We start from the raw sequence: 24,705 nt of genomic DNA on the forward strand, positions 1-24,705 counted from the left end.
TTAACATATATGTGCCTGGAGGCAGGGAGGCTATGGTCACTATTATATATATTTCCTCTACAATACATCTTTTGTACTCTCTCTCTCTCTTTTCTCAATGAACTTCAGTGCAAAATTTTAAAAAGGGCACATTTTGGAAGGTTTCGCTCATGTTTTGCTTTGTAAAGTGTTAATTAAGCAGGATCACAATGAAATGCAGAGTGAATGACCCCCCCCCCCAACCATCAATTTATGTTTCAAAGCAGGGGCATTAACTTCCAAACTTGTAAGGGAATCTGCTAGCATTTGTCCAATGTTACCTTTAGCTTCGCTGTCTTCAATTCCTGTCTTTACACTCACTTGCCACTTTTGCTTCCTCCACCCAACTTCTTATTATCCCCATTGTCAACATTGAGACCATCTGCACTATATGTTTAAAGCACTATGGTACCACTTTAAACAGTCAAAGCTTCCCCAAAGAATCATGGGAACCATAGTTTCTTAAGGGAGCTGACAGTTGTTAAGAGAGTCCCATTTGCCTTACAGAGTTGCAGTGTCCATAGTGGTTTAACAATCAGTCACCCTTGCCAGGGAACTCTGGGTAATGTAGAGGGAAATATCAACTCTCAACACCCTTCACAAACTACAGTTCCCATGATTCTTTGCTGGAAGCTTGGAATGTTTAAGTGGCACAGTACTACTTTAAATGCAGGGCACAGATGGGGTCTTAGATTGTATGCTCCTTAAAGTTAGGGACCTTTTCCCTGTACGCTGCTCAGCAAAGTAGATTGATGGCACTGAGTTAAGAGTAATAATACTGCAAGCAAGTGGTAATCTTCTGCATGTGGCACAGCCCCTTCACCCCAGTATTCTCATCTATGTGTCTAACATGGAATTATGTTTAATAGAAGCCCTCATTGCCAAAGTTCATTGGTACAGCAAGGCTCCACTGTAACAATTCCACCCCAATTTGTGAGTGAGACTTACTTATCAAATTAGAATCATTCTCTGCTTGTGTAATTCCCTTAGAAATCCCCAGACCTTGGAGCTCTCCTCCACTAATTATCTCCACAGTGCAGAGGTCCATTGAAAACACAAATTTGGAGATATTGTCCATTTGATTAAGGCATTTGTTTTAAGTTGTGGATCGCGTGGTGAGCTTCCAATATGCTGTCAGTCAGGATCAAAAGCCAGGGCAATAACACAGAGCAAGAGGCTGCAGGGAAAAGTAGCTAAGCATAGCACACACACAAACAAAGAGACACACACATTGTCTTTTTCTTTTAAACAGCATACAAGAGTATCAGGGTGGGGGAATGAGGTACCAAAGAGGGGAGACACAGGCAATGGGGGGGTATAACTGTGGGGGGAAATTAAAGTGTCTTACATCTACCAAAATATGCTCAGCAACCTCGACACTTTGTAGAGTTCTTCAGCTGCATCCTGTTCCTTTGCCTAGTGTCTGTTCCTTGTTGTTTGAATCTTCTTTACTTTAGAGAAATGACAAATAAGAGAAGATGTGATAGAAGTGTGTAAAACAAGGCATGGCATGGAGAGAGTAGATAGAGAAAAGTTTCTCTCCCTCTCTCATAACACTGGAACACATGAACATTCAAGGAAGCTGAATGCTGGAAGATCCAGGTCAGACTAAAGAAAGTCCTTCATGCAGCACATAGTTAAACTATGGAACTTCCCTCCCTCCCTACTACAATCTGATTTGAAGGTCCTTTCTAGTGTAGCATTAGAATTCACAGTCTCCTCCTTTGGAATTCACTGAGCCAGTGCACGTTGCATTGGAATTGTTTATCTGTGCTGTGGACAAATCAATGGAGTCTCCTTAAAAGGCAGCTGGCAAAGGAATCTTCTGCCTTGAGCTGTTTGTTCTGGCAGGATCTGCAAGGTGGAGAAGGAAAGGACGCTTGGATCCGATGATCCCACGTCACGAAAGTGCTTCTCAGCTCCAGATAAATGGCTTAGATAACCCATTCCAATTTTATGTTTTTGATGAAATCTCTCCATACAAGGGATCACGTGGACCCAAAAATGGCATCAGAATTGCCCCCTGGTGAATGCTCAGATCTAATTATGGTGCTCGAATGCAGTCAGTTATAGGCAGCAATGCCAGCTAACTCTGTTAGCTTCCATCACGGACTTGTCACCATTTCTTGGTCTTCCTCTTTTTATCTTTGCTATCTCCTATTATTTCAGGCTCATTGAAGGACAGAAAGGGTTGAAAGTGGAAAACAAGGCCTTCTTCTCCCGCCTGACTTTCTTCAATGTCTCTGAGCAGGACTATGGAAACTATACCTGTGTGGCCTACAACCAGCTAGGAAACACCAACGCCAGCATCATTCTGTACGGTAAGTAAAGCATGTCCTGGTATTCCAATAGGATCGTATATGGTCAAGGAGATGCAGGAGGGGTGGACAGGTGAGTTTAAAAACCCTCTCTTTTCAAGTTTGGGAAAGATGGGCAGGGAGGCTACTGGACTCATGTCCTACACATGGGCTTCCCTTTGGCACCAAGTTGGCCACTGTAGTAACAGACTGCTAGACTAGGGCAACATACACCCCATACATTTAAAGCACCAGGAAACCACTTTAAAGAGCCCTGGCTTCCCCCAAATAATTCTGGGAGCTGTAGTTCACTAAGAGCATTGAGAGTTGTCAGAAGACGCCTATCCCCCACCCCCAAAGCTGCAATGCCCAGAGTGGTTTAACAACCAGTTCCCCCTCCCAAGGAACTATGGGAATAATAGCTCTGGAACAGGGGTCTCGTAACAACCCTCAGCACCCTTAACAAACTACATGTCCCATAATTCTTTGGGGGAAGCCTGGACTGTTTTAAAGTGGTATTGTGGTGCTTTAAATGTATGGGGTGAATGTGGACTTTGGTCTGACCCAGCAGGGCTCTTATATTTTCTGCCACAAGTGCTGAACAAGTGCTGCATCCGTGACATTTATTAAAGTCATGAAAGACTAGCCTCCCTCCTTAGCCTCTTATCCTTGGGATGCCACTGGATAGACAACCAAATCTTTACAAATTACATAAGAAGTAGCTTTTACTGAGTCAGATCACTGGTCCATCTGGCTCAGAAATGTCTACGTTGACTGGTAGCAGCTCTCCCTTGGCTTCAGAAAAGGGGCCTTACTAGCCCTACTCAAATTTACCAGGGATTGAACACAGGAGCTTCTGTCTGCAATGCAGTATCTCTACCACTGAGCATCTTTCCCTGGCATCTGCAGATGTCAACAGCTTTCAGGATGTGGGGCTTCTGTCAAATGCTACTCTCAAAGCGTGGGACAAGAAATGAGGTGGACTAAGCCACCAGGGTAACACTTAGGGAAGGTTATAACTTCCTAATGAAGCAAAAGTCAGTCCAGGATTTTCTACAACTCTGCTGGTTCCATTATAACTTTGGCTGTCTTCACTTCGGCAAGGGCTTCACTATTCCACTTTTCTTGAGTCAACTTCAACCTCCTCTTCACTGACACATGGACTTTGACACATTCATTACTGTGGATGTGGAAAACCATCCTGAGAAGATAACCTTCCCTGGAAACTGCTTGGGAGTTTCACCCCCCAAAAGAATGCCAGTATTCACCTTGAATTCTACTTTTTGTGGGATTCTCTGGCACCTTACACCAACAAACTTCTTCATTCCACCACCTGAAGTCAGTATGGGGATCCGGTGGCCTGCCAGATCCTGCTGGACTCCAACTCCCATCAGCCCCAGAAAGCATGGTCTATGGCCAGGGATGATGGGAGCTGTAGTTGAGTGAAATCTGCAGGATGAAATCCCCCCCCCACCTGTTCTGACGTACACCTGTTTCAGTGTCTCCCAGAAGTGTTGTCAGAACTGCCTAGTACAGAGTACTTTCCTGCCTTAAATCGGGAAAACATTTACTGTATTACTAGACTTTCAGCTCTTTCTTCAGAACATATAAAAATCCAGAAGCTGAATTATCCAGAGGCTCCACTACCCCACACTTGAACAACGTGAATACACACAATCCCCCTCTGAGATTTTTAGAAGCCAAATAGCTCCATGGTGGGATCATTCAGGTGCCATGGTTGCCTGATAAGAAGTACTAAATACTTGCACCTGGAACCATCCCAACCCCATAGAACTTCTAACCCATTTACAACATCCTCATTTGGGGAAGTCTTGATATATCCATTGTAGATCCATCAGATAACTGGTCCCCTCCTCAACTCATGTTTTATAAATACATCTTAAGAAATTCCCTCCTCCAGAGTATTGTCCTTTCAGGTAATCAAGCAGAGAGGGGACTGTTGTGGCGAGGACAAATTTCCTCTCCATATACAAAACAGCCACCACCACCACCATCTCAGAGAGCCTTCTCTGACATCGCCACCCCAGAGTGCAGTCTGTTAGGTGAGGCTTTTGAGAATAAACAACCCAAGCGGCTCGGTGATCCCAGGTTTGCTTCCAAGTCGCATTTTCTATTACTGCAACATGAAATAAAAAATTGACTTTCGCAAAGGGAGGCGGGGAAGAGCTCTGTACCCTTATCTGGAAGCTATTTTCTCCACATGCCAGAGCTCTGATTAGAGTGATGGATCCATCTGACACCACTCACAGACAGGGACAGCTGTAATTGCTTGGCTTATTTGTCACGCTTCTCCAACGTTGTGGCAGGCAGAGCTGTTCTGGCTGCCTTTCTGTGCCAGTTGGGAGCTGAGGTGAGGAGCAAAACCTGGAGTGCCCCACTTTCCCTGGCTTCCTATGCCCACTTTAACCGATTGTTACTGGGTGGTAGGGATAGTAGCCATGCCAGTCCATGTCTATTAACCATTTTAACATAACCTCCTTGTTGTATACTACACTCTTAAGAGGGCTTCAGCCAGGGGTCAGCAAACTTTTTCAGCAGGGGGCCGGTCCACTGTCCCACAGACCTTGTGGGGGCGGACTATATTTTGGAGAGAGAAAAATGAATGAATTCCTATGCCCCACAAATAACCCAGAGATGCATTTTAAATAAAAGCAGACATTCTACTCATGTGAAAACACGCTGATTCCCGGACCATCCGCAGACCAAATTTAGAAGGCGATTGAGCCAGATCTTGTCCCTGGGCCTTAGTTTGCCTATCCATGGCTTAAGTGCTGTCCCATGGGGTATGGAGTGACCCAGCCCAAGACAGGTAGGTGAAAAGCAACATGAAGAGGAAGCCACACAGAGGGTACATCAATGAAACCAACATTAATATGGTCTGTGGAGGAGGAAGCCACTGCTTTTGATGGAGAACAGGAGCTAAGATCACATCCTCGCTACCCATTTTAAGCACTATGACACAGCTTTAAACTGTCATGGCTTCCCCCAAAGAATCCTAGGAACTGTCATTTGTTAAGGGTGATGAGAGTTGTTAGGAGGCACCCCTTCCCTTAACAGAGCTGCAATGCTTAGGGTGATTTAATTATCAATTTCTCTTCCCAAGCGACTCTGGAAATTGTAGCTGTTATGGGAATAGGAGTCTCCTAACTGCTCTTTGTCCCCTTCACAAGCTACAGTTACCATGATACTTGGAGGAAGTAGCAACTGCTTAAACTGGTTGAGTAGTGCTTTAAATGTGTGGTGCAGATGTGGCCCCAAAAGCCCAGTCCCTGAGAGATGACTCAGGCAGTCCCTTGTATGGCAAGCCAGGAGGGCCAATACAGAACAGTAGGTTTCCTGAAGATTTACCCATAAATACATTGCCATTACTTCCATAGTAACCAGAAGGGGAATTATGGAAGGAAGAATGCTAATCTGTGGGTCAGCAAGAAACTGAAAACAAAACCTGCTTATCTTCTAAGCACAGCCTGAGTCCAGGTTCTTATTTCAAAGAATCCAAGGCCTCTGGACACAACAGACATGCATAGTTCATCCACTAGAATTGGGGCTATTGCATTCTCCTACCATTGGTACAAGAGAGGCTGGCATCTCCTGGCCTGGTGATCATCATGATGCAACCTTTGCCCCCGTGTGTTGTGTGCCATATTACTTTAGTCTATTAAAGAGAAGCCTAGGACTGCTTGAGTCCCAGAGGAAGTCAAAGTGGCCACTGCATTGGAATTGGAAGCTAAATATCTCAATTTATTCCTTTGTCTGACTCTCTAGGTGTCCACACTGGAATCCCTCCAAATGTCAGGCAGGGGTAACGTCAGTGTTTCAGACCACATATAATTATTCTTCATGACCAAACAAGAGGATGTACTGTAGATCATGTAGCCATCTCCTGAAAAATCTGTGTTATTTTGCTTTGTTTCAAATGAAAAGCAGCTGTGAGTTTCAATGGAAATATGGTAGTGGGGAGGGAGTTGCTTGACCCTTCTCTCTCTCTCTGCACAGCATTGCTGCTACCCACATCTTTTCTCTCTGTGTGGAAAAGCAACTGGGAAAAGGTCACTTTAAGTGAGAAAATGGCTCAAGTGGGATTTTTATTTGCTTAGCTAATTTATACACTGCTTTGTATTTCAGCCGGGACGCGGGTGGCACTGTGGGTTAAACCACAGAGCCTAGGACTTGCCGATCAGAAGGTCGGCGGTTTGAATCCCCACAACGGGGTGAGCTCCCGTTGCTCAGTCCCTGCTCCTGCCAACCTAGCAGTTCAAAAACATGTCAAAGTGAAAGATCAATAGGTACCACTCCGGCGGGAAGGTAAACAGCGTTTCTGTGCGCTGCTCTGGTTTGCCAGAAGCGGCTTAGTCATGCTGGCCACATGACCTGGAAGCTGTACACCGGCTCCCTCAGCCAATAAAGCGAGATGAGCACCACAACCCCAGAGTCGGTCACGACTGGACCTAATGGTCAGGGGTCCCTTTACCTTTTACCTTGTATTTCAGCAGAAATATGGTTAAGGAGCCCTTCCCTTTCATTTCTCTTCAGACACTGGAGAACTGTAGATTTGCATGTTTGGAAAATTAATCTAGCTAAGAGCGGGCCTTCAAATGCTGCTGAGAATCTTTCCCAAGTGAATTAGCATTTTCTTGCCCTATTGAAATCTTAAGTGGCAGTCTGATGTCACAGAAATGTAGAAACCCGAATCCCTGCCTACATGGGCTTCAGCTTGCCTATCTCTGTGTATGTCACAAGTAGGATGGTGAGAAATTAGGGTCCCAGTCTTTTAGTTACTTATGATTTAAATGATTGATTGAGTTAGATTTCCACCAGCCCATCCTGAAGGCTTGGGATAGGCAAGAGGGCTTGAAAAACAAGCACAACCCCCGCTGTTTGAATAATAATAATAAAAATGGCATGTTAGAAACTGCAGCAAATGGGACAGCACATGTACTACAATTACCCCTTACACTAGCCAGCAGCTACACTCTAAAACTTTTGCCTGTTGATATTAAGCAGGTGTCTGAGAATACTGTTTTCAGCGTTTGCTTTTTTAAAATGTTTAGGAAAGCAAACTCAGACATGCCATTTTAACATGTCATTTTAGTTTATTATGGCATTTTAAAAAACCTGCTCCTTTTTCTTAAATTTAGAGGAATCGAAGTTCAACACTTATTTTCAGCACTGATTTTATCAGTTTTATTAATGACTAATTTATGTTGTTTTGTGGAAACTTCTTGAATGTTTTTTGATGATTACGTGGCATACAAGCCTTGTTAAATAGATTAAATAAATAAATAACTCTTTTAAAAAACTAAAATGTGTGCATCAGTCAAAACTGCATAAGGATATGCGTTCATTAGGAGAAAAACACAATGGGACTTGCCACAAAATGTGGAAAACGGAAGTTAAGACTGGCAACACTAGAAACCAAGGGAACAAAAATTGACAGATCCTTCCATCCCTGTCACTCAGAATAACTGTCATTGCTGCTGTCATACAATGAAGAAACTAGAAAGACAAGGGAGATTCATGTGGTGGGAGGTAAGCATTTTGAGGGGGTGTAAGAGAAGAAGCAGTCTCTTCGAGAGGCTGATCCCATGCAGCCTTCCAAGCAATGGGGCAGCGTGTTTGTGTCCACACCAGGGCCTAAAATGTTTTATACTGCTGATTTATTAATTCCTGATGACATCTCTCCCATCACATGCATCACAACGTTCTGTCATACAGCCTTGCAAAAATAAAAATAAAAAAATCTGCTACCAAATGTACACTCAATGTCAAATGAAGCTAGTTTGTGCCTTTCATAGTTATATGTCACAGCCAAGTAGGTAGAGAAGAATTTTTCTCCCTTTCTCATAACCCTAGAACTTGTGGACAGCCAATGAAGCTGAATGTTGGATGATTCAGGGTAGATGAAAAGAAAGTACTTCCTCATGCAGCACGTGGTTAAACTCTGGAACTCACTCCCGCAGGAGGCAGTGATGGCCGCCAACGTGTATGGCTTTGAAAGAGGGTGAGACAAATTCATGGAGGACAAGGCTATCAATGGCGGCTAGTCGTGCTCTGCCTCCATGGTCTAAGGGAGTATTCTGAATATCAGTTGCTGGAAACCACTGGGGTGGGGTGGGTTGATTGTTCTTGTACTTGGGTCCTGCTGGAGGGTTTCCTGCAGACATCTGGTTGGCCACTATAAGCACAGGATGCTGGACTAGATGGGGCTATTGGCCTGATCCAACAGGCTCTTCTTGTGTCAGGGCAAGGTTGCAAATTGTGATTACTCTTGAGCCCCATTCCATGTAGCCCAAGTTTCCCAAAGTGAAACTGGTAGGTGGAAATACCACAAGGAGTGACTACTATGGTGCAGTTGGTATTATTATTATTAGGTACTTTGGCTCTTAGTTGGACCTAAACTGGTATTAGGAGTTGAATTCTAGAGACTACTGTCACCTGCACTGCATGGATTACAGTTCCCCAATGCCACAGGCAATGCAACAGTGTCCAAGGCTTTCAGTCCTCTTCAGTGTATGTTCCTCAGATATGCACCGTGTAGGTAGAAGTAGGCCCAGAAGCCTTTTTAGGCTTTGGTGCACATCAATGCTGTCACAGGCTTGCACTAGACCTTGGGACAGTTCTAGAGGAGCCTAGTACAATGGGGGTTGTGAAAGGTTCTGATAAGTGAGCCCCAGGTCTTCACTGAAATCCATGTCAAAATTGTGGTGGGTGTTTTATTTCACTGAATTTTGTTGTATGGCTTAGAACAGGAGGAGCTATTCAGCAGTGGAACAGGCTACCTTGGAAGGTGGGACTCTCCTTTATTAAAGGTTTTTAAACAGAGGTTGGATGGCCATCTGGCATGGATTATTTAGATGTGGTACCTGCATTGCAAGGGATTGGACTAGATGACCCTTGGGGGTCTCTTCAGACCCTATGTGTCTATGATTCTATGATTTAAAGCATATTTAAAATGCACAACATCCTCAAGGGAATCCTGGAATCTGTAGTTTGTTAAGGAGGATGGGAATTTCGGCTATGTTGGCATCAGCTACAATTCTTAGGATTATTTGGGGGAAGCCATGTGCTTGAAATATGTTTGAAATGTATGGTTTGTGCACAGCCTTGGTCAGACTGGACTCCCTAGTTGGCAAAAACTAACTCTCAGACAATCATGCCAAAAGCAGCAATCGTTCTTCCCTTTGTTGAACATTTCTTCCCTGAACAAATCGAAGATGTAGAGTGGTTATTCTTTCTTAGGTGAGGCAGGTGTTTTAATTTCCCCACCACTAAGATGCAATAAAGGAACAACCACCATCTGCGAACCGCAGAGAGCCTTAAAGGAGCTCAATGCAGGGGCAGAGAATCAGTCTGCTGTTCACAGAGGGATCGTCAGATAATTAAACTACAGCAGGGTCCCACTGTACCATCCTGTACTAATCTTAGTTTAGCAAATCACTTTCTTCCCCTCCGCACCACCCTCCCACAACACCTTTTGTGTGACTACATTGTAAACTCTGCAGGACTTCACTTTGGTTCCGCATAGTGCCTTAATCTAGTGGGAAGCTAATTTCATAAGAGGTCTCCTGTTGAGAGCCAGAATTCTAGGCCCAACCGTTGTTAGGGGCAACCGCAGACTCCATGTTTTGAATATGGGGGTATGCTGCGCTAAAATCAATAGGGAAGAGGCATGACAAGGTCCCTGAGGTGTCATGCCATCACAGGTGACCTGCAGTTTTGATCAAAAAGTGCAGAATCCTGATTCCCTCATTAATCTTAATTGATAGAGCAGTTGTGCTCCTAAATGGTGAAGAGGGAGGGCAATGCATTCCTCCATAAACAACCTGATGTGCCACATTTGAAGGAGAAAAGAATAAGCTCAGCAGAACTAACGTGGTTGTGAGAGGAGGTGTGTAGGCTGGCAGCTAAGAGAGAAGGCTGTGTGCGGAGCAGTCCCTAATTCAAGTTTTGCCTAATTCCCCAATCTCTCAGCCAGAACACCCACATAAAATGCTGGGCTGCTTTCGAGGGCCATTGTAAAGATGATTGAGATAAGTTATGCAAAGTGCTTTGAATACTTGAGATGTGCTATTTAAGCACACAAATGATTATTACCATCCACTTCCATGGATGGAGATGTGAAGGAACTGTTTTCTCACACAAATCCTTCAGGAAAAGAATCTAATGAGTGAACCTTCAAGAAGAGGTAGGGTGGTTTGAGGAGAATATCTCTCATCCATTTGACCTCTTTGGCCATTGAAAAGTCTCCTCTGAGATTTTACAGGGTTTGCCTATTGTGTATGTTATATAAAAGGGGGCCCTCAGGCAGAGAGCTGAAAGCTGTGAGGTGTGAACTAGGAAACTGGGAAGCCCAATTATTCCTTGGTGTTTAATTTTATTTAAGGCTTTTCATATCTGCTTTTTGGTTCTATACTAGAACTTCCTCTCCACAAAAGGCAGTCAGTGACCACCCAAAACTGTAAAGCAGTGAGAAGAGGCTGTGATTTGCAGGAGAGAATTTGTGGACATGGTATCAACTAACCATCACTTCTTCCCTGAAACTCTCCTACCCTTGCCCTTGCCCTAGCACTTTCCCCTGTGACACAGGAAACATGGAGTTGGCTGACAAATACAGCTAAGGTGATGTGCGAAAGGGAAAGCAACAACTGGGGTTAAACATTCCCTTCCCTGACCATTGAAGATAAATTGTTAGCTGTCTTATGGGCTGGACATACTCCTCTTCTGTAGCAGTCTTCAAAACAGGCAATATTATGGGATGATAATATCAAGAAATCAAGGTATTGCACAAAGCGATGTGTAGGCCTAGGAACAGGTTGTGATCCCCGGCCTCTCCGGTGACAAATGGGCTCTTTTGCAAGGCTGGCATTAAAAAGTATGTCATCCTTTCCATCTCCTTTTCTTCATGCTTCCTTTCATTCACTTTCAGAAAGTGTCTGCTGTTCTCTGTTTTGCCCATTTACTTCACAGCCCTCCCACTGCCACCTACACCTTCTCCATCCCATTTCTTATTTACACGGTGCTGTGGTCATGGAGTGGTAATTATGAAACGATATATTTATTTTTATTTTATCTTCATTTTTCTCTTCCATTGTTTCCTCACCTGGTTTAGAAATAAGTGAGCCCACAAGCTCAACCTTGTTCCAAGGTCAGTATTGTTCTTGCTGTATGTCACCTTCTGCTCCCTTATTTGCAACCTCCCCACCCGCCGCCACCCTTCGTTATACATTGCCTGTTTCCCTTGTCCGATTTGCATGGAGGACGGTACCACTTCCTGATGAGCACCCAAGAGACTGCAGGCTCTGATTGGTCTCCTTGTCTCCATCATGTCATGTTTGATCTGTTGACCCAGTGATTCAGAGCTTCAGTAACCAGTTCCATATCTCCTTCTCCTCCCTCACAGATTAGACTCAAGTAACTAAAAGTGTATCTGCATGCAACATTCATATTGCCTTTATACCAGGGATGGGGAACCTGTGGCTCGCCAGTTTTTGCTGAACTACGACTCTCATCAATCCTGACAAGTGTTATGGATGGTGGGAGTTCTAGCCCAACAATGTATGGAGAGTTAGGGGTGATGGACGTCCCATCCCATTCAATATCTGGAGAGCCAAGGATGGTTTGAGTTGTAGCCCACTCAACATACGGAGGGCTACAGCATCCCCATCCCTGTCCCCATCCCCTAACCACTTTGACCATCAAGTTTTCCTACCCAAAGAATTGTGAGAATAATAATCTGAAGAAATGACTCACAAAACTGCAGATCACAAGCTTTCCTAAAATCAGTTTAAACCTAGAATGCACATAACCTCTTCAATATTCCCATCATAAGTCTCTGAATTTAGGGCTTATACTAGAGCGGTGCCAAACATCCTTAAAAACAAGAATTTTATGAGAAATGTTCTGGGCGTATTTATTTTTTTAAGAGCCTCCTGCAATGGTTGAAGAATTTTGGATCACTTTTGATAATATTTAGCAAAATGACCTTAATTTTGCTGGTGGAAAATCAGGTAGAGAATAATATTCCCAGCCCTCCAACAAACAGAGTATTGCACGTCCCTCACAGAGAATTTATGACAGGGTATCCTTTCAGATGTTGTTGGACTCCAGCTCTTATCATCATTGTGCATGCTGACTGGGGCTGATGGGAGCTGTAGTTCAACAACATCTGGGACTCAGTGTGTCGCACTAGGTCATGGTTTGCCAACTTGTTTTGTCCTCCAGATGTCGCTAAACTACTACTGCCATCATCCCTGACTATTAGCCATGCTGACTGGAACTAATGGGAATTGTAGTAAGTGGGTCTAGTTATATGGGTGGTGCCAGGGATCTGCAACATATGATTCTGAGTGCCCTCACCAAACTACAATTCCCAGGATTCTTTTGAGGAGCCATAAAATGAAAATTAATATAAAACCAATATAGGTTTGCAGAGTAGATGTGTGTCTGCAGTGGGCGCTGGAGAGCCCCCTCCCCACCAGAGCCAAGCGGGGCCAAATCTCCCTGACGCCCGCAGAGAGGAGCGCTGGGTCATGCTGTGCTGGGGTCACCGCTTGCCAGCTTCCCTCTGTCTGCAGCCACTCACTATGGGTCTGGGCTGCTCTGCTGCCTGGTCCAGGGTGGGGATCCCTGCAGAACAGGGTGCCTGATTACACCACCTCAGAATTTTGCACCAGGGGTCACAGCCCCACTGCCCCTCCCCATGCTACACCACTGTGTGTATGGAATTAGAATGGGCCCAGTCTCTCCTTCTTCACTGTTCCATAATTATGATGGAGGTTTGCAGAAGCATCCATTGCAGGTGATGGGACCAGAGAACTTTTGAGTCCCGTCCAACTCTATGATTCTTTGTTGGGATCTGTTTCCCCAGCTCCCCTTAAGAGTGTATGGGTAGGCCAGCCTTGATCAGGGCTCAAAGCCGTCCTATATTAAGCATGATCACAAGAGAGCTGCTCCTCTGCCATGGAATTAATCTCTATGTAATTTTGTAGTGTTTAAAGCATGGCATGAATGTCCTTTTTGCCACTGCCTGCCGACTGGGCTGACAAAATGATCAGCCGCTGCCTTATTGATACTCTTGCAGCGAAAACAAAACAAGGCAGTACATTTGGAATCACTGCATAACATGTAACAAGGAAACGGCAGCCTTAATTAATTGATGGCATGGTGGCGGGGGGGGGGGGATGAATTTCAGCAGAAGGAGATGTGGAACTGGCAGAAAGTGGCCCCAAGTTGCACCATCTGGCAGATGAAGAGGAATGATTGTGAGGTGAAAGCATGCCCCAAATCCAGGTGTTTAAATAGGTCTGATGGGAAAAAAAACCAGCTAACAGAATGCAGGCGAGGGAAGAATCCTAGCAAACTTGGCCAGCTCCCCAACCTAACTCCTCATCTTCATTTGGAGAGATATGATCCCAGGAATGGAGCTAACTTTGGTCCCTGGTCCACGGACCTCCATTAGATTTCATCACTGATACTAGGACTTGAATGTGGTTTGTCTCTATCGATCTGCATTTCCTCCCACCTTGCGGAATCAACACTGGTTTGTAGCTGCCACATTCCGAGAAGCAAAACTTATTTATTAACTCATCTGTTCTTTCTTTCTTTCCCCCCTATTTCCCCCTTTTTTTCTCTTTCTTTCTTTTCTTCTTCCTGCATGGCTTCCTTGTGTGTGTCTTCTCCTCATGCCTCCCTACATTCTGCCATGTAAGTACCACAAGCTTATATACCAGCTCTAGCCAATTTTGCATTTTTCCTATGAAAGGGGTGATAAGGGGTGGGGCAACAGGGCACAGGGTGGTCTTTGCAAGGGGTGTGTGTACATTTTTGTTTGTTTGTTTATGCATGGTTTTTAAGAAGATAGCTGGGAGTTATTTTTCTGGAGCATTATGGGAATCACTTGGAGGATCCAAAGCAGAAATGGTTGGAAGCTGTAGGCATGAGAGGTTTTGTAACTAATTGGAAAATGACCCAGCTATATTAATGCGATATAAATGATCTAGGGTTAGGTTACCTGAAAGACCACCTTGGCCTTTATACATGAGCTGGATCATTTGGATCATGTGGAGTATGTACGTTCATGGGCACTTGGATGACAACATCTCATCTTTTCAAGCAGAAAAAGTTGGTATTGGCAACGAGCCAAAGAATTGATTTCCTTGTTTAAGTGAACAGTATTTTAACCTCGCCCCCCGCCTCCCCCCCCCATTTTAACTTTTACATTCTTCTCTTTTGTGTGGTTCATGTGACAATAAACAGGACAACTCCTCCTATGTTTTCTTAGGCACCCCCAGACCAGGTGTTTCTGCACCACCTATTTAGCTCTGCTTCTGTGTGTTGCATACAGACTGAACAGTAGTGTACAATTCATAATACAGACTGCACTGTCAACCCATAGCATGGGTACCATGAGTCATTACTCCTTACAACTGATCTAAATTCTTCTATAACCTGGATTTGGAATGAGAACATCCTTAACCAGGAGTGCACAGAGAATGTGTCTGTACGTGTGTTCTATTCTACATATTGGTTTAGGTTTCTCTCTTCAGCCAAAAACCACAAGATAAACCTACTTTCCTTTTTAAAGAAAAAGAAAGAAACCTCATGCTGCAAAACTTATATAGCACCTACCCAGATTCTACCCATGAGGCAAACTTTTAAGCTCTCTAGCTTTGCAAGTTCCTAGAGCATCTTATTGTTGTCTGTGGCATGAGTTGCTTCTTAAGTTGCCAGATTGAGGAGCCCAGTGGATATTAGAGCTGAGTATATAGAGCTGAGTCTTCTGTCATCTCAATGTGTAAGGAAACATTTTGTCCCGTGGAAGCAAGCTGAAAGTATGATGCAGCAGATGCCAGCATTTCCTCCATTGCTCATGGTCCCTACAAAGCATCTTGTTGCTTCCTACACCCCACCATGATTGCTTATTTCTCCTAAGTGACATTAGCACAAAGCAATACAAAAGTGGCAGTGTGATCAGTTTTCTTTACAGCAAACCAGCTTCTCAGATTCATCTCTTCAGCACCCATCTATTTGTCCAGATCTCATACTTTGTACTTTTCCATCCTTTAGAGTATGAGTGTTGGTGTCACTGGCTACTAATATGCCAGATTTGGTTCCTCTGTGTTCCTCTCCCACACCTCCCAATATTCAGCACAATTCACAACATCTCCACGTTGCATTTTTTTAAAAGCCCTTTCAAAACATCAGCATTTCAGTGCACATTTTGCCTAACACACACCTTTTGCATTCAATTTTGCCTAATATACATATTTTTGCAAGCAATTACCCCAATATAACACATTTTGTTTGTTAACGTTCGTGAATCAGTGCATTCTGAACTAAACTTTCTTGCAATATATGCATTATTTTGCACATTTTGTTGTTGGAGAACTGCATTGCTAAAAAATAAAAATAGAGAAGTGCAGATTATGAGGGATAGCTGCATTTTGGTTTGCATCCTGTTTTAGGAAGTATGAATTAGGTAGATGCACATTCAAATGTGAAATGAACAAAATCTTAGGGATGCCACTCCTTAGCCTTTTCTTCACCTAAAGATGTCCCAATGTCTTTCTCATGAATGAATATAGTCACAAGGCAGTAGAGGTTTAGGATCAGTTTACCTTCTTCTAGATGGGCTACCTTCCCAGGTTGATAGGCCCCATCTACCTCTAACCATTTAATGTATGAGATTGGTAATATTCATCTGTTTTACAGGGTTGTTGTAAGGGTTACAGCAAAAGGATCTGTGGGAATCCTAAAAATCATTATAGAAGTGTTATGCGTCATCGTCATTGTCATCAAGCTGGCGTCATAACACAGTGCCCCACTCCAGATACAGAAATCTCAGTCTAATAAACATCATACCTGGAGGCTTCCTCCTCTTCTCTTTCATGCATTGTGATTTTGTTCTTCTGGGGTTTCCTTCTATCTCACCCACTTTTTTGGTTAAAAATATATATTTGATGCAAATATCAAAATATACAGATGTTAAAGCAAACACTCCATGTGAAAGGCATGTATCTGTAAGATAATTTATACTATAGGCACTGTATTTTAACATACAGCTGTTCAAAGTGTTCAAGAGAAAATGACACACAGGTTAATTAGGTGTGGGGATGTAAATAGGCATTGCTTTCCATTCTGCCCTGTATTTGTCACATCCAACCCAAGGTTTGTGCATAGCAAACACAGATTTGCATAGCATCCCAGGTACACAAGTCAAGGAACTGTGTTTGACCTCTGCTCCCATCTATCTTATCTTATCTTATCTTATCTTATCTTATCTTATCTTATCTTATCTTATCTTATCTTATCATCTATCTATATTTCTCCATAGGCAGCAGTAGCATATTGATAACTTTATTTCATGAGGCAAAGTGTAGCTATTTTACTAATCCTTTACAAACGATTTGCAGTTGCACCAAGATCAAAGATGACAATGAGTTTTAAAAGGTCAGAAATCTTCTAGAGATGGTGATTATGAACCTGGGTTATGAGCAACATGATGAAAATTGCAATGCCTGGAGCGTCTTATTTGCCATCTTTTAACCCTCTGTAAACTGTCTGTGACTGGAAAAGCATAAAATCAGCTTAGAGATAAAAAAAGAGAGAGCCTTAGCAGAAGTTTGCAAGAAATCACAGCAGTTGCAAACCAGAAGGTTGGAGGTGTCTCAGAGCAGGGTGGAACACCTCGAGGGCCTTTTGCTTGCTTTATTGATAACTTCTTCTTTAATTTTGTAGAAGAGACAACCACACTTCAGACACCCTGGAAAGGTCAGTAAAACAACAACAGCAACCCACAAACCTGCTGCTGCTCCCCCAACTTCTGGCCTTGAACCTCAGCCATCCCTCTCCGTCTTTCTCTGTTTCTTCTCCCTTCCCCTATGGCTAAGCTAACATCAATGGATCAAACGGCCCATCATTGGCCGTGTTGAATCTTTTGTCAGCTTTTGTGTCCAACCCTCTGCCTCTTTTTGCTGAATACCTGAAGGCTTTCTGCCACCTGCTTTCAAACAATCTGCTTCGTAGCAAGACTTCACCTGTCGCCAGTCATCCTTATTGCAGAATAATGCGGCTAGTCCTCATTTCTTTCAGCTTAATTTACAGATCTTCTTTACACAGCTTTTGCTTCCATTGCTGTGTGACCCGCTATCCTTGCTTTGCCACTTCTCCTAATCCTTTTTTCTCCCAAACCCCAAAACACATTCTATATATTACTCATTTGTGATCTGAGAAGCATTACAATGGTTTTCCAGTCTACCTTTATTCAGAATCTCAGGCCTGGTTTATACATACATTTTCGTCATGCATTGACAGTGATCTCAAAACATGGTTTGCTGCATGTGTGCGTGGGCCTGAACAGCTACAGCACCTAAATGCCCTTATCTCCTCACATCACTTTATGCAATGCTGTCTAGAAGAGAAGAGTCATTTTATACAGTCAGGTACTGGTCTTAAAATGTACAGTAATGAGTTTGAAGAGCAGTCAAATAATGTTATTTCCACATGTGCTAAATCCTGATCAAAATGTCCACTGCAGATTCATTGTCTTAGTTGTAGTTCACAAAGCCAAAGGTATGGAGGTATTTCAGCTGTTCTCTGAAGTAGGGTGTGCACTTTTGAGAGGTAGAAGAACTTAATGGGATATCTTTATGTTTCTGACCAAATGGCATCTATATCTCCCCCTGCTCAGAGTGTTCCTCAGAATGGAACTTTTTTTCAACAAGCATTTACACCAGGTATAGACAATGTGGTGTGCTCCAGATATTGCTGGACTACAACTCCATCATTCCTGACAATTAGCCATGTTGGCCATGTAGTCCAAAACACCCTGAACATTGTCTACTTTTGATTTATACACCAGCTTAGACCTGACTACTATAAGCCAGCCTTGAAACTTTGCCTGCAGACGTTCTCCCTTGAAATTTGGAAGTCCCTGGGGAAAGGGATCCTCATCAGTGTGGAGAAGCCACCAATAACATCCCTCTGCGTGCCTTAACACTCCAAAGTTGGCACCTGGATGGAAAACTCAGCAGGGTATTCCAGGCCAATCATTCTCAGATGATTTGTTTCTTTGTTCTCAGATGCTCTCGGCGGATAATTGATGCTTAATAGCTTTTTCCCTAGGATACCACTGGGCCTGTTTGTTGGCCACTTTGGAACATCACATGCCTCCTTAATGAGCGCTAAGGAATTAATGTTGGAGAGAAGCCATTGCCAAGGCCAGGCTGGGCCACTTCGGCTCCTTTGTTGACTCTGCCGTCATTGATGGCTGTTTTGGCAGCAAGAGCTCCATTATCTCCTTCCATGCAGCTCTGTGCTTGGCTCCCTTGAATGCTTGTTATGAAATTTCAAAGGATCCAACTTCGCTTTCAAGAAACTGGTAGCTGAGGCTTTCTAGGGCTTCTGGTCCAGCTCCAGTGTGATAACGCCAGTTGATTTAATGGAGATAGAAAACATTTGTGGTGGAGGTGTTTAATCATCAGTACAGATTTAATAGTAAGTTACAAAGTTGGGATTTATGCTAGGAAAACTATGCTATACCAAGAAACAAGGCAGGTGCAAAAAAGCAACAAAGTGTCTTGGGGCATAAGCATTTGTGGACTGTGGTCTCCTTCATCAGATGCATGAAGTGTTACCCTGATCTGAAAGTACATATATACATGGTTGGGAGGATGTTGTTACAAAAAAGGATAAAGGGAACTCAAATGCAGGAAAAAAAAACAGAAAGTGATAATTTAGTGTTTAACAGTGGCAGCTCATAAAACCATTTTTGAAGACACAGGGATCCTGGCATGGGTAAGCCAATTATTGCATACAATGTCCTCGAAATCCTTTGTCTTGCTTCAATCCAAAAGTCTTGATATAGTCAGCAGGTTTCATGGCACAGTCTCCCTTTGAAATCTGCTGCTCTGTGGTGGCTACTTAAAGGTTATTTGCCGAAAAGCAGAGCAATGAAGAAATGGAAACAGGAGGCAGTCATGTAAAAACCACACCGTGTGTGGCGGACATCTGACCAGTACCAAAGGCACATTGGGGCACATTTAAAGAAGGTGGTCTTCACAAGAGATTGAAAGGTTAACAAGGAAGGGACCAGATATACCAAGTGCTGTCACCAGAGACATATCAGACAAATAATAATAATAATAATTTTTATTTATACCCCGCCCTCCCCAGCCAAGGCTGGGCTCAGAGCGGCTTACAAGCAGTAATAAAAACAAGTTAAATGATTACAACTTAAAAACAAAATTAAAAAATAAAACATTAAAATACTAAAACATTAAAATATTAAAATGTAGCCTCATTGCAGAAGGAGAAGAAAAAGAAAAAAGAAAGAGAGGGAGGGAGGGAATCAAATTGGCTCCAAGCCAAAGGCTAGGCGGAACAACTCTGTCTTACAGGCCCTGCGGAAAGAAATCAGATCCTGCAGGGCCCTGGTCTCGTGAGGCAGAGCGTTCCACCAGACCGGAGCCAGAGTTGAAAAGGCCCTGGCTCTGGTTGAAGCCAATCTAACTTCCTTAGGGCCCGGGACCAGACAGTGATGGGATTTAGAACAGGGCCTCCCTGGAGATGCTCAGCAGATGAACAGGATTATGTTGAAGCAGACAGTTCTTTGAATGAATACGAATGAATTCAATCATATGAATCACATGTTTGGAAGCACACATCAAGAGGCTCCGGACCTCTGAGCGTTCAGTTTCACCTTACATAGCATGTTGTGACGGGATTTAAAATGTCTCATAGTACATAAAAGAGATTGAAGTAATCTTTGCAAGACTGACAAGGGAAGAAGCATTTGACTCAACAGAACTGAGCAATGTGTTGGCAGATGCGCTTACAAGAGAGTAACAGTGGGATGATTGGGCAGACTTCTCTTTTCATCCTTGGTCTCTCCACCCATAGTATTATTTTTTGTGTGGTTTGGCCATTAGTTTTCCAGTGTATGATGTTCCAAGGGTTCACTATGCCATGAAAAATTGATCTTATTCCTTGGCGGGTTGTACCTCAGTGATGCTTCTCCACATGCTATGCATGCAAAAGGTCCCATGTTTGATATATGGCTTCTCCAGATAGGGCTGGGTGACCTCCCACCTGAAATCTTGGACATCTGCTTCCAGTCAATGTGTCAATGATACTGAGCCAAATGGATTGATTGCCTGGCTCAGTATAAGCTAGCTTCCTTCATATGTTCCTTATTTGTAAGCTGGAGCACTCTGATTTTTCACAATGAAAAGTAAAGGACTGATAGTATACAGAATATGTTACTTGTGCTATGGCAGGTCTAATAATATGGGGACTTCAGAGCAAGCAGGAATGAATCTCAGCCTGCATTACTCGCATTAGTGTTGAAACTCTAAATAACTTAGAACTCAAATATATGAAAGGCCATCCCCATCTCTTCTGCTATTTTCGTGTGTTAAGATCTGCTAAGGGGAAATCTCTTGGCAGCTCCACCACAGAGAATAGCAGGCCAGTAGAGAGATTTCCATGGAGCAGCCTCTAAATTGTGGAACTCCCTCCCCAACAAGGTGTGTCAGTTACCTTCGCTGTGCAGCTTTCACCAAGGGCTCGTCTACATTTCCATTTGCCCTTCCACTTTCCCCCAGGAAAACCCACAGTTTCATGCTGAGTCAGAACAAAAGACAATTGGGTTTTCTATGGATTGCTGTTTGTTCTGATTCAGTGCTAAATAACAGGTTTTCTGGGAGAAAGCAGCAGGGCAAAGGCAAAACCGCTCAGCCCCGTGCCTAGAAAAGACAGGACAGGCAGAAAACCACAGACCCCTCTGTTCTAGGCACAGGAAACACAGTGATGTGGCTGAGCTCTGAAGATTCCCCTATTTCCTTTGGCTTTTGACAGCTAAGGAGTTTCATTTTGGGGGATGCATCTCCTTTGCTGAATTTGTGGTGTTCAATTCACTCTGGAATGGTTTTGGGTACAGTATTTTCATTGTGTGTGTGTGTATTCTTTAAATAATTGCATATCCACTTGTTGTAACCCTCTCTGGGACCTTATGGTGAAAGGTGGGTAAGAAATCTTATAATTAATAAGCTTTGGTTCAGGTGTTATGACATGGGTGTTGTGAAGACTGGTGATAAATTATGGTTACTGATGAAGAAAGGGGACAGTTTCTGGAAAATGCCATTGCTTTGGGTCCCTGTTTGCTGCTGTTGATGATGATGATGATGATATCACCATCTTGCTTTTTCTCCAGACTGGAACTCAAGGCAGCTTACACATATTAAAATGAAATAGATAAAACACTGAGAGCTAAAAACATTTAAAAGATAATTGTTAGAAAGTATTACAACTCTAAGTAAATTAAAGCAACATAAAAAATAAATCTATTAAAATACAGAAAATAAAAACAGCACAGCACTATTAAAGTCCTTTCCTTTAAAAAAAAAAAAAAAGACAATTAGTTCCCAGAAACCTGTCAGAATAAAACAGTCTTCACCTGTGAATGAAAAGACAACAAGGAGGGAGCCAGCTTCTCTAGGAAGGGGGTTCCAAAGTCTGTGAAGAGCCACTGAGATGGCACTCTCCCACATCCCCACCAAGGTTTTGTCCTTGTTTTCTTGTTGTGCTCCTACATAATAAATAATAAATAAATAAATTTGACTAGGGTCAAATAAATAAATTTGACTAGGGTCAAATGACTAGGCGTTAGTTTGGAACCAGCCGTGGCATTAACCATAGTTTCACCATAGCTGATAACAGCCTCTGGCCTGTTTGCTTCTTCATTCCATTGCTTATTATTCCATTCACTGACATGGTGCCTCCTGTCTTTCCACAGGCCCTGGAGCAGTGCATGATGGGAACAGTGGCGGATCAAGAAGAGTTGGCTGCATCTGGCTGCTCCCCTTCATTCTGTTGCAACTGCTGTCCAAGTTTTGACCCTGTCAACCATGGCGATAAGATGACGACGGAGAAGAAGATGAAGAGAAGAAGAATATTACAATTTTTAAAAAATAATCATAATAGTAAGAGTATATTATGAGGAAATATTGGGGAGAGAGAAAGGGAATCTGAAAAAAAGAAGAAGAGTCCAAATTGTTCTGCTGATGTTTCAACACAACTGAGTGTTTTGTTTTCTTTCTTTTGGGTTTTATTTTTCTCATACACCCCCTCCCTCACCATGGACAAGAAATGCAGCTGTTGGGGACCAACCAGTGCATTTGGCTGAGTGACCATTGATCCCCATCTGCCCATCCCCACACTAGCAAGGCAGCTGACTCAGTTTTTTTCTTTTCTCTGAAATCTGCCCAACTTTGGAGGATTATGGTGTCGACTACCCTGTGCACAAAATACGTCACAGTTCCCCCCCCAACCCCACATACACCTCTGGTCCCCTTCCTTCCTCTTCATGGACTGCGCTGTCAGTTTGCTTCTTTGATTGCAAACTATGACGAAACGATGGCAGGACCACAACCACTCTGATAAAGCAACAGCCACCACAAGCAGCTTCAAGGAAAAGGGAAAACACGATGATGACCCAAAATCACATGATTGTTAAGACATTGATTCATTGTACTACATGGATGTCATGGATAATAAGGGATTCTGAGTCATTATTAATTTTATTAATTATATTTTCTGATATGAGCCTAGAACTGTTAGTTCATAAAAAACACACCACAAAAATACAAAAAAAAAAAAAAAAGAGAGGAAAAATGGGGTGGGGGAGAGAGAAAAGTAAGTTTATTATTAAGAACAAATTGGCTAATGGGATTCTTAACTCGCTTACAAGGAGGTGGAATGTCAATGTCTCTGGCTGTTTATCAGATGGGTCTGGATACAATTTAACCCGTCCAGCAGAAGCGAGAGAGAGAGAGAGAGAGAGAGAGAGAGGACAAGCAAGTAATGCCTCCACCAGCATTATCGAGTTTTCATTTATTATTCTGGTGTTCAACTCAAGAAGGTTTTCCACTGTCTTCATACTGTTTGGAAGTACAAAGGTTGATGCTCACTGTATCTTGAGTTAGATGGATATGCTTATTCTTTTTATGAGCTATATATATATATATATAGTATATATAAATATACATACATATATATATAAATATTATAATAATTATTATTTTGTTAGCATCCTAGCACATTATTTCTCAGCCAGGTCCTTCTGCCGACATTACTGCATGCTGTATATGAAGTTAGCTGTGTATTGGTCTTTTCAGACACAAGGATAGAGTTTTATTGGTAACTGTGTAATTAATTCCTGCTTTTTCTTTTGTTTTTCTTTCTTTTTCTTTTTCTTTCCTTTTTCGGCCTTTCCGTGGGTTATTTACATGTTGAAGACATTTATATAAAAAAAAGAAAAGAAAAAAGAAAAGAAAGAATGGAAAAAAACACATAACAATTCTGCAGCGTCTCTTTCCATATTTGGATTTCTGTAAATGGGGGAAACAGTGGTAATTAAAAACAACACACAACCTTTATTTTCCCTGTGCTGCACAGCTTTGGATAGGAACACAACAAGGACACAGAGAAAAATAAAAATAAACGACGTTTCCGTGAATAGTACATCTTTTTAAAAAGAACCCTCCAACACACACATATGCACATACCCCATGTCTACTAGAGAAATTGACTCACGTCAGTTTTGTTCTCTCTTTTCCTTTTCAATGGATAGAACTGGAGAGTTGCACCTTGATGACAGATGGTTTTTGGGGATAGCTCAGTAGATGGAGACCTCCTTTGTCCTTGATTTGTTTGGAGGTCAAAACTGGAGGTTGTATCTGACTTTACATTAAAAAGAAAAAAGAATATGTTCCATGTTCCTCTTCAGACTGATTGTGATACCTCATTATTAAGCTGGTTGTGGAAGAGATGTGCATATATAGCTAATGCAGCAAAACAAATCATCAATAAAATGTTGAACTTAAACTCTGATATAGGACAGATCTTGAAGGGCAGGGTGCAATGCCAGCTTAGCAGGGTGGTGGGGTAGGAGACTACAAGAGAATTAGCTGCTCCTGCTGTGTGCAGGTCTCAGTAAGAGTTCCTAGTTGGGTCTTTTTGCCCAGTGTCCATTAACTTGATGGTAGATAAAGAATGCATTGAAAAGGATCTGTTGATGCAATGTGGCAGGAATGAGGGGAACCAAACATCTCTGAATCCAGCTGGGCTGAACATAAATGGATATGATCATCAACTTGGGTTAGTGTTACTTTAATATTCAACAGTATATTTGTGTGTGTGTGTGTGTGTGTGTGTGTGTGTGTGTGTGTGTTGGTGTCTCATGAAATGGCCCCACAAAATGAGAATCACGCTGCAGGTGACATGGCATATCGTATTGAACTAGCAAGCCCAATGTTGTTTTCCTGCTTTCTTGACTCCTGTGGATCCTTAATCCCTCTTCCCATTGTTGTTC

General features: G+C 42.8%; 1 protein-coding gene across 9 annotated transcripts in view; it reads left to right on the forward strand.

Moving 5' to 3' along the window:
- The window catches only part of NTM (neurotrimin), a 796,613-nt gene extending 772,127 nt beyond the window's left edge, over positions 1-24,486 (forward strand). The window contains exons 7-10 of one of the 9 annotated variants that reach the window (XM_080983640.1): positions 2,188-2,339; positions 11,446-11,481; positions 17,073-17,105; positions 22,129-24,486. In XM_080983640.1, coding sequence (XP_080839766.1) covers positions 2,188-2,339; positions 11,446-11,481; positions 17,073-17,105; positions 22,129-22,229 — 322 coding nt within the window. In that variant the 3' untranslated portion in view covers positions 22,230-24,486. Of the gene's footprint in view, positions 1-2,187; positions 2,340-11,445; positions 11,482-14,044; positions 14,110-17,072; positions 17,106-22,128 lie in introns of those variants that run through there. The other 8 variants (XM_080983641.1, XM_080983642.1, XM_080983645.1 and 5 more) reach the window with 8 other exon arrangements.
- Positions 24,487-24,705: the final 219 nt, after the last annotated feature.

Source organism: Podarcis pityusensis (genome assembly GCF_964106645.2).
Source record: "Podarcis pityusensis genome assembly, chromosome: 15".
In the NCBI taxonomy this organism is placed as follows: Eukaryota; Metazoa; Chordata; class Lepidosauria; order Squamata; family Lacertidae; genus Podarcis; species Podarcis pityusensis.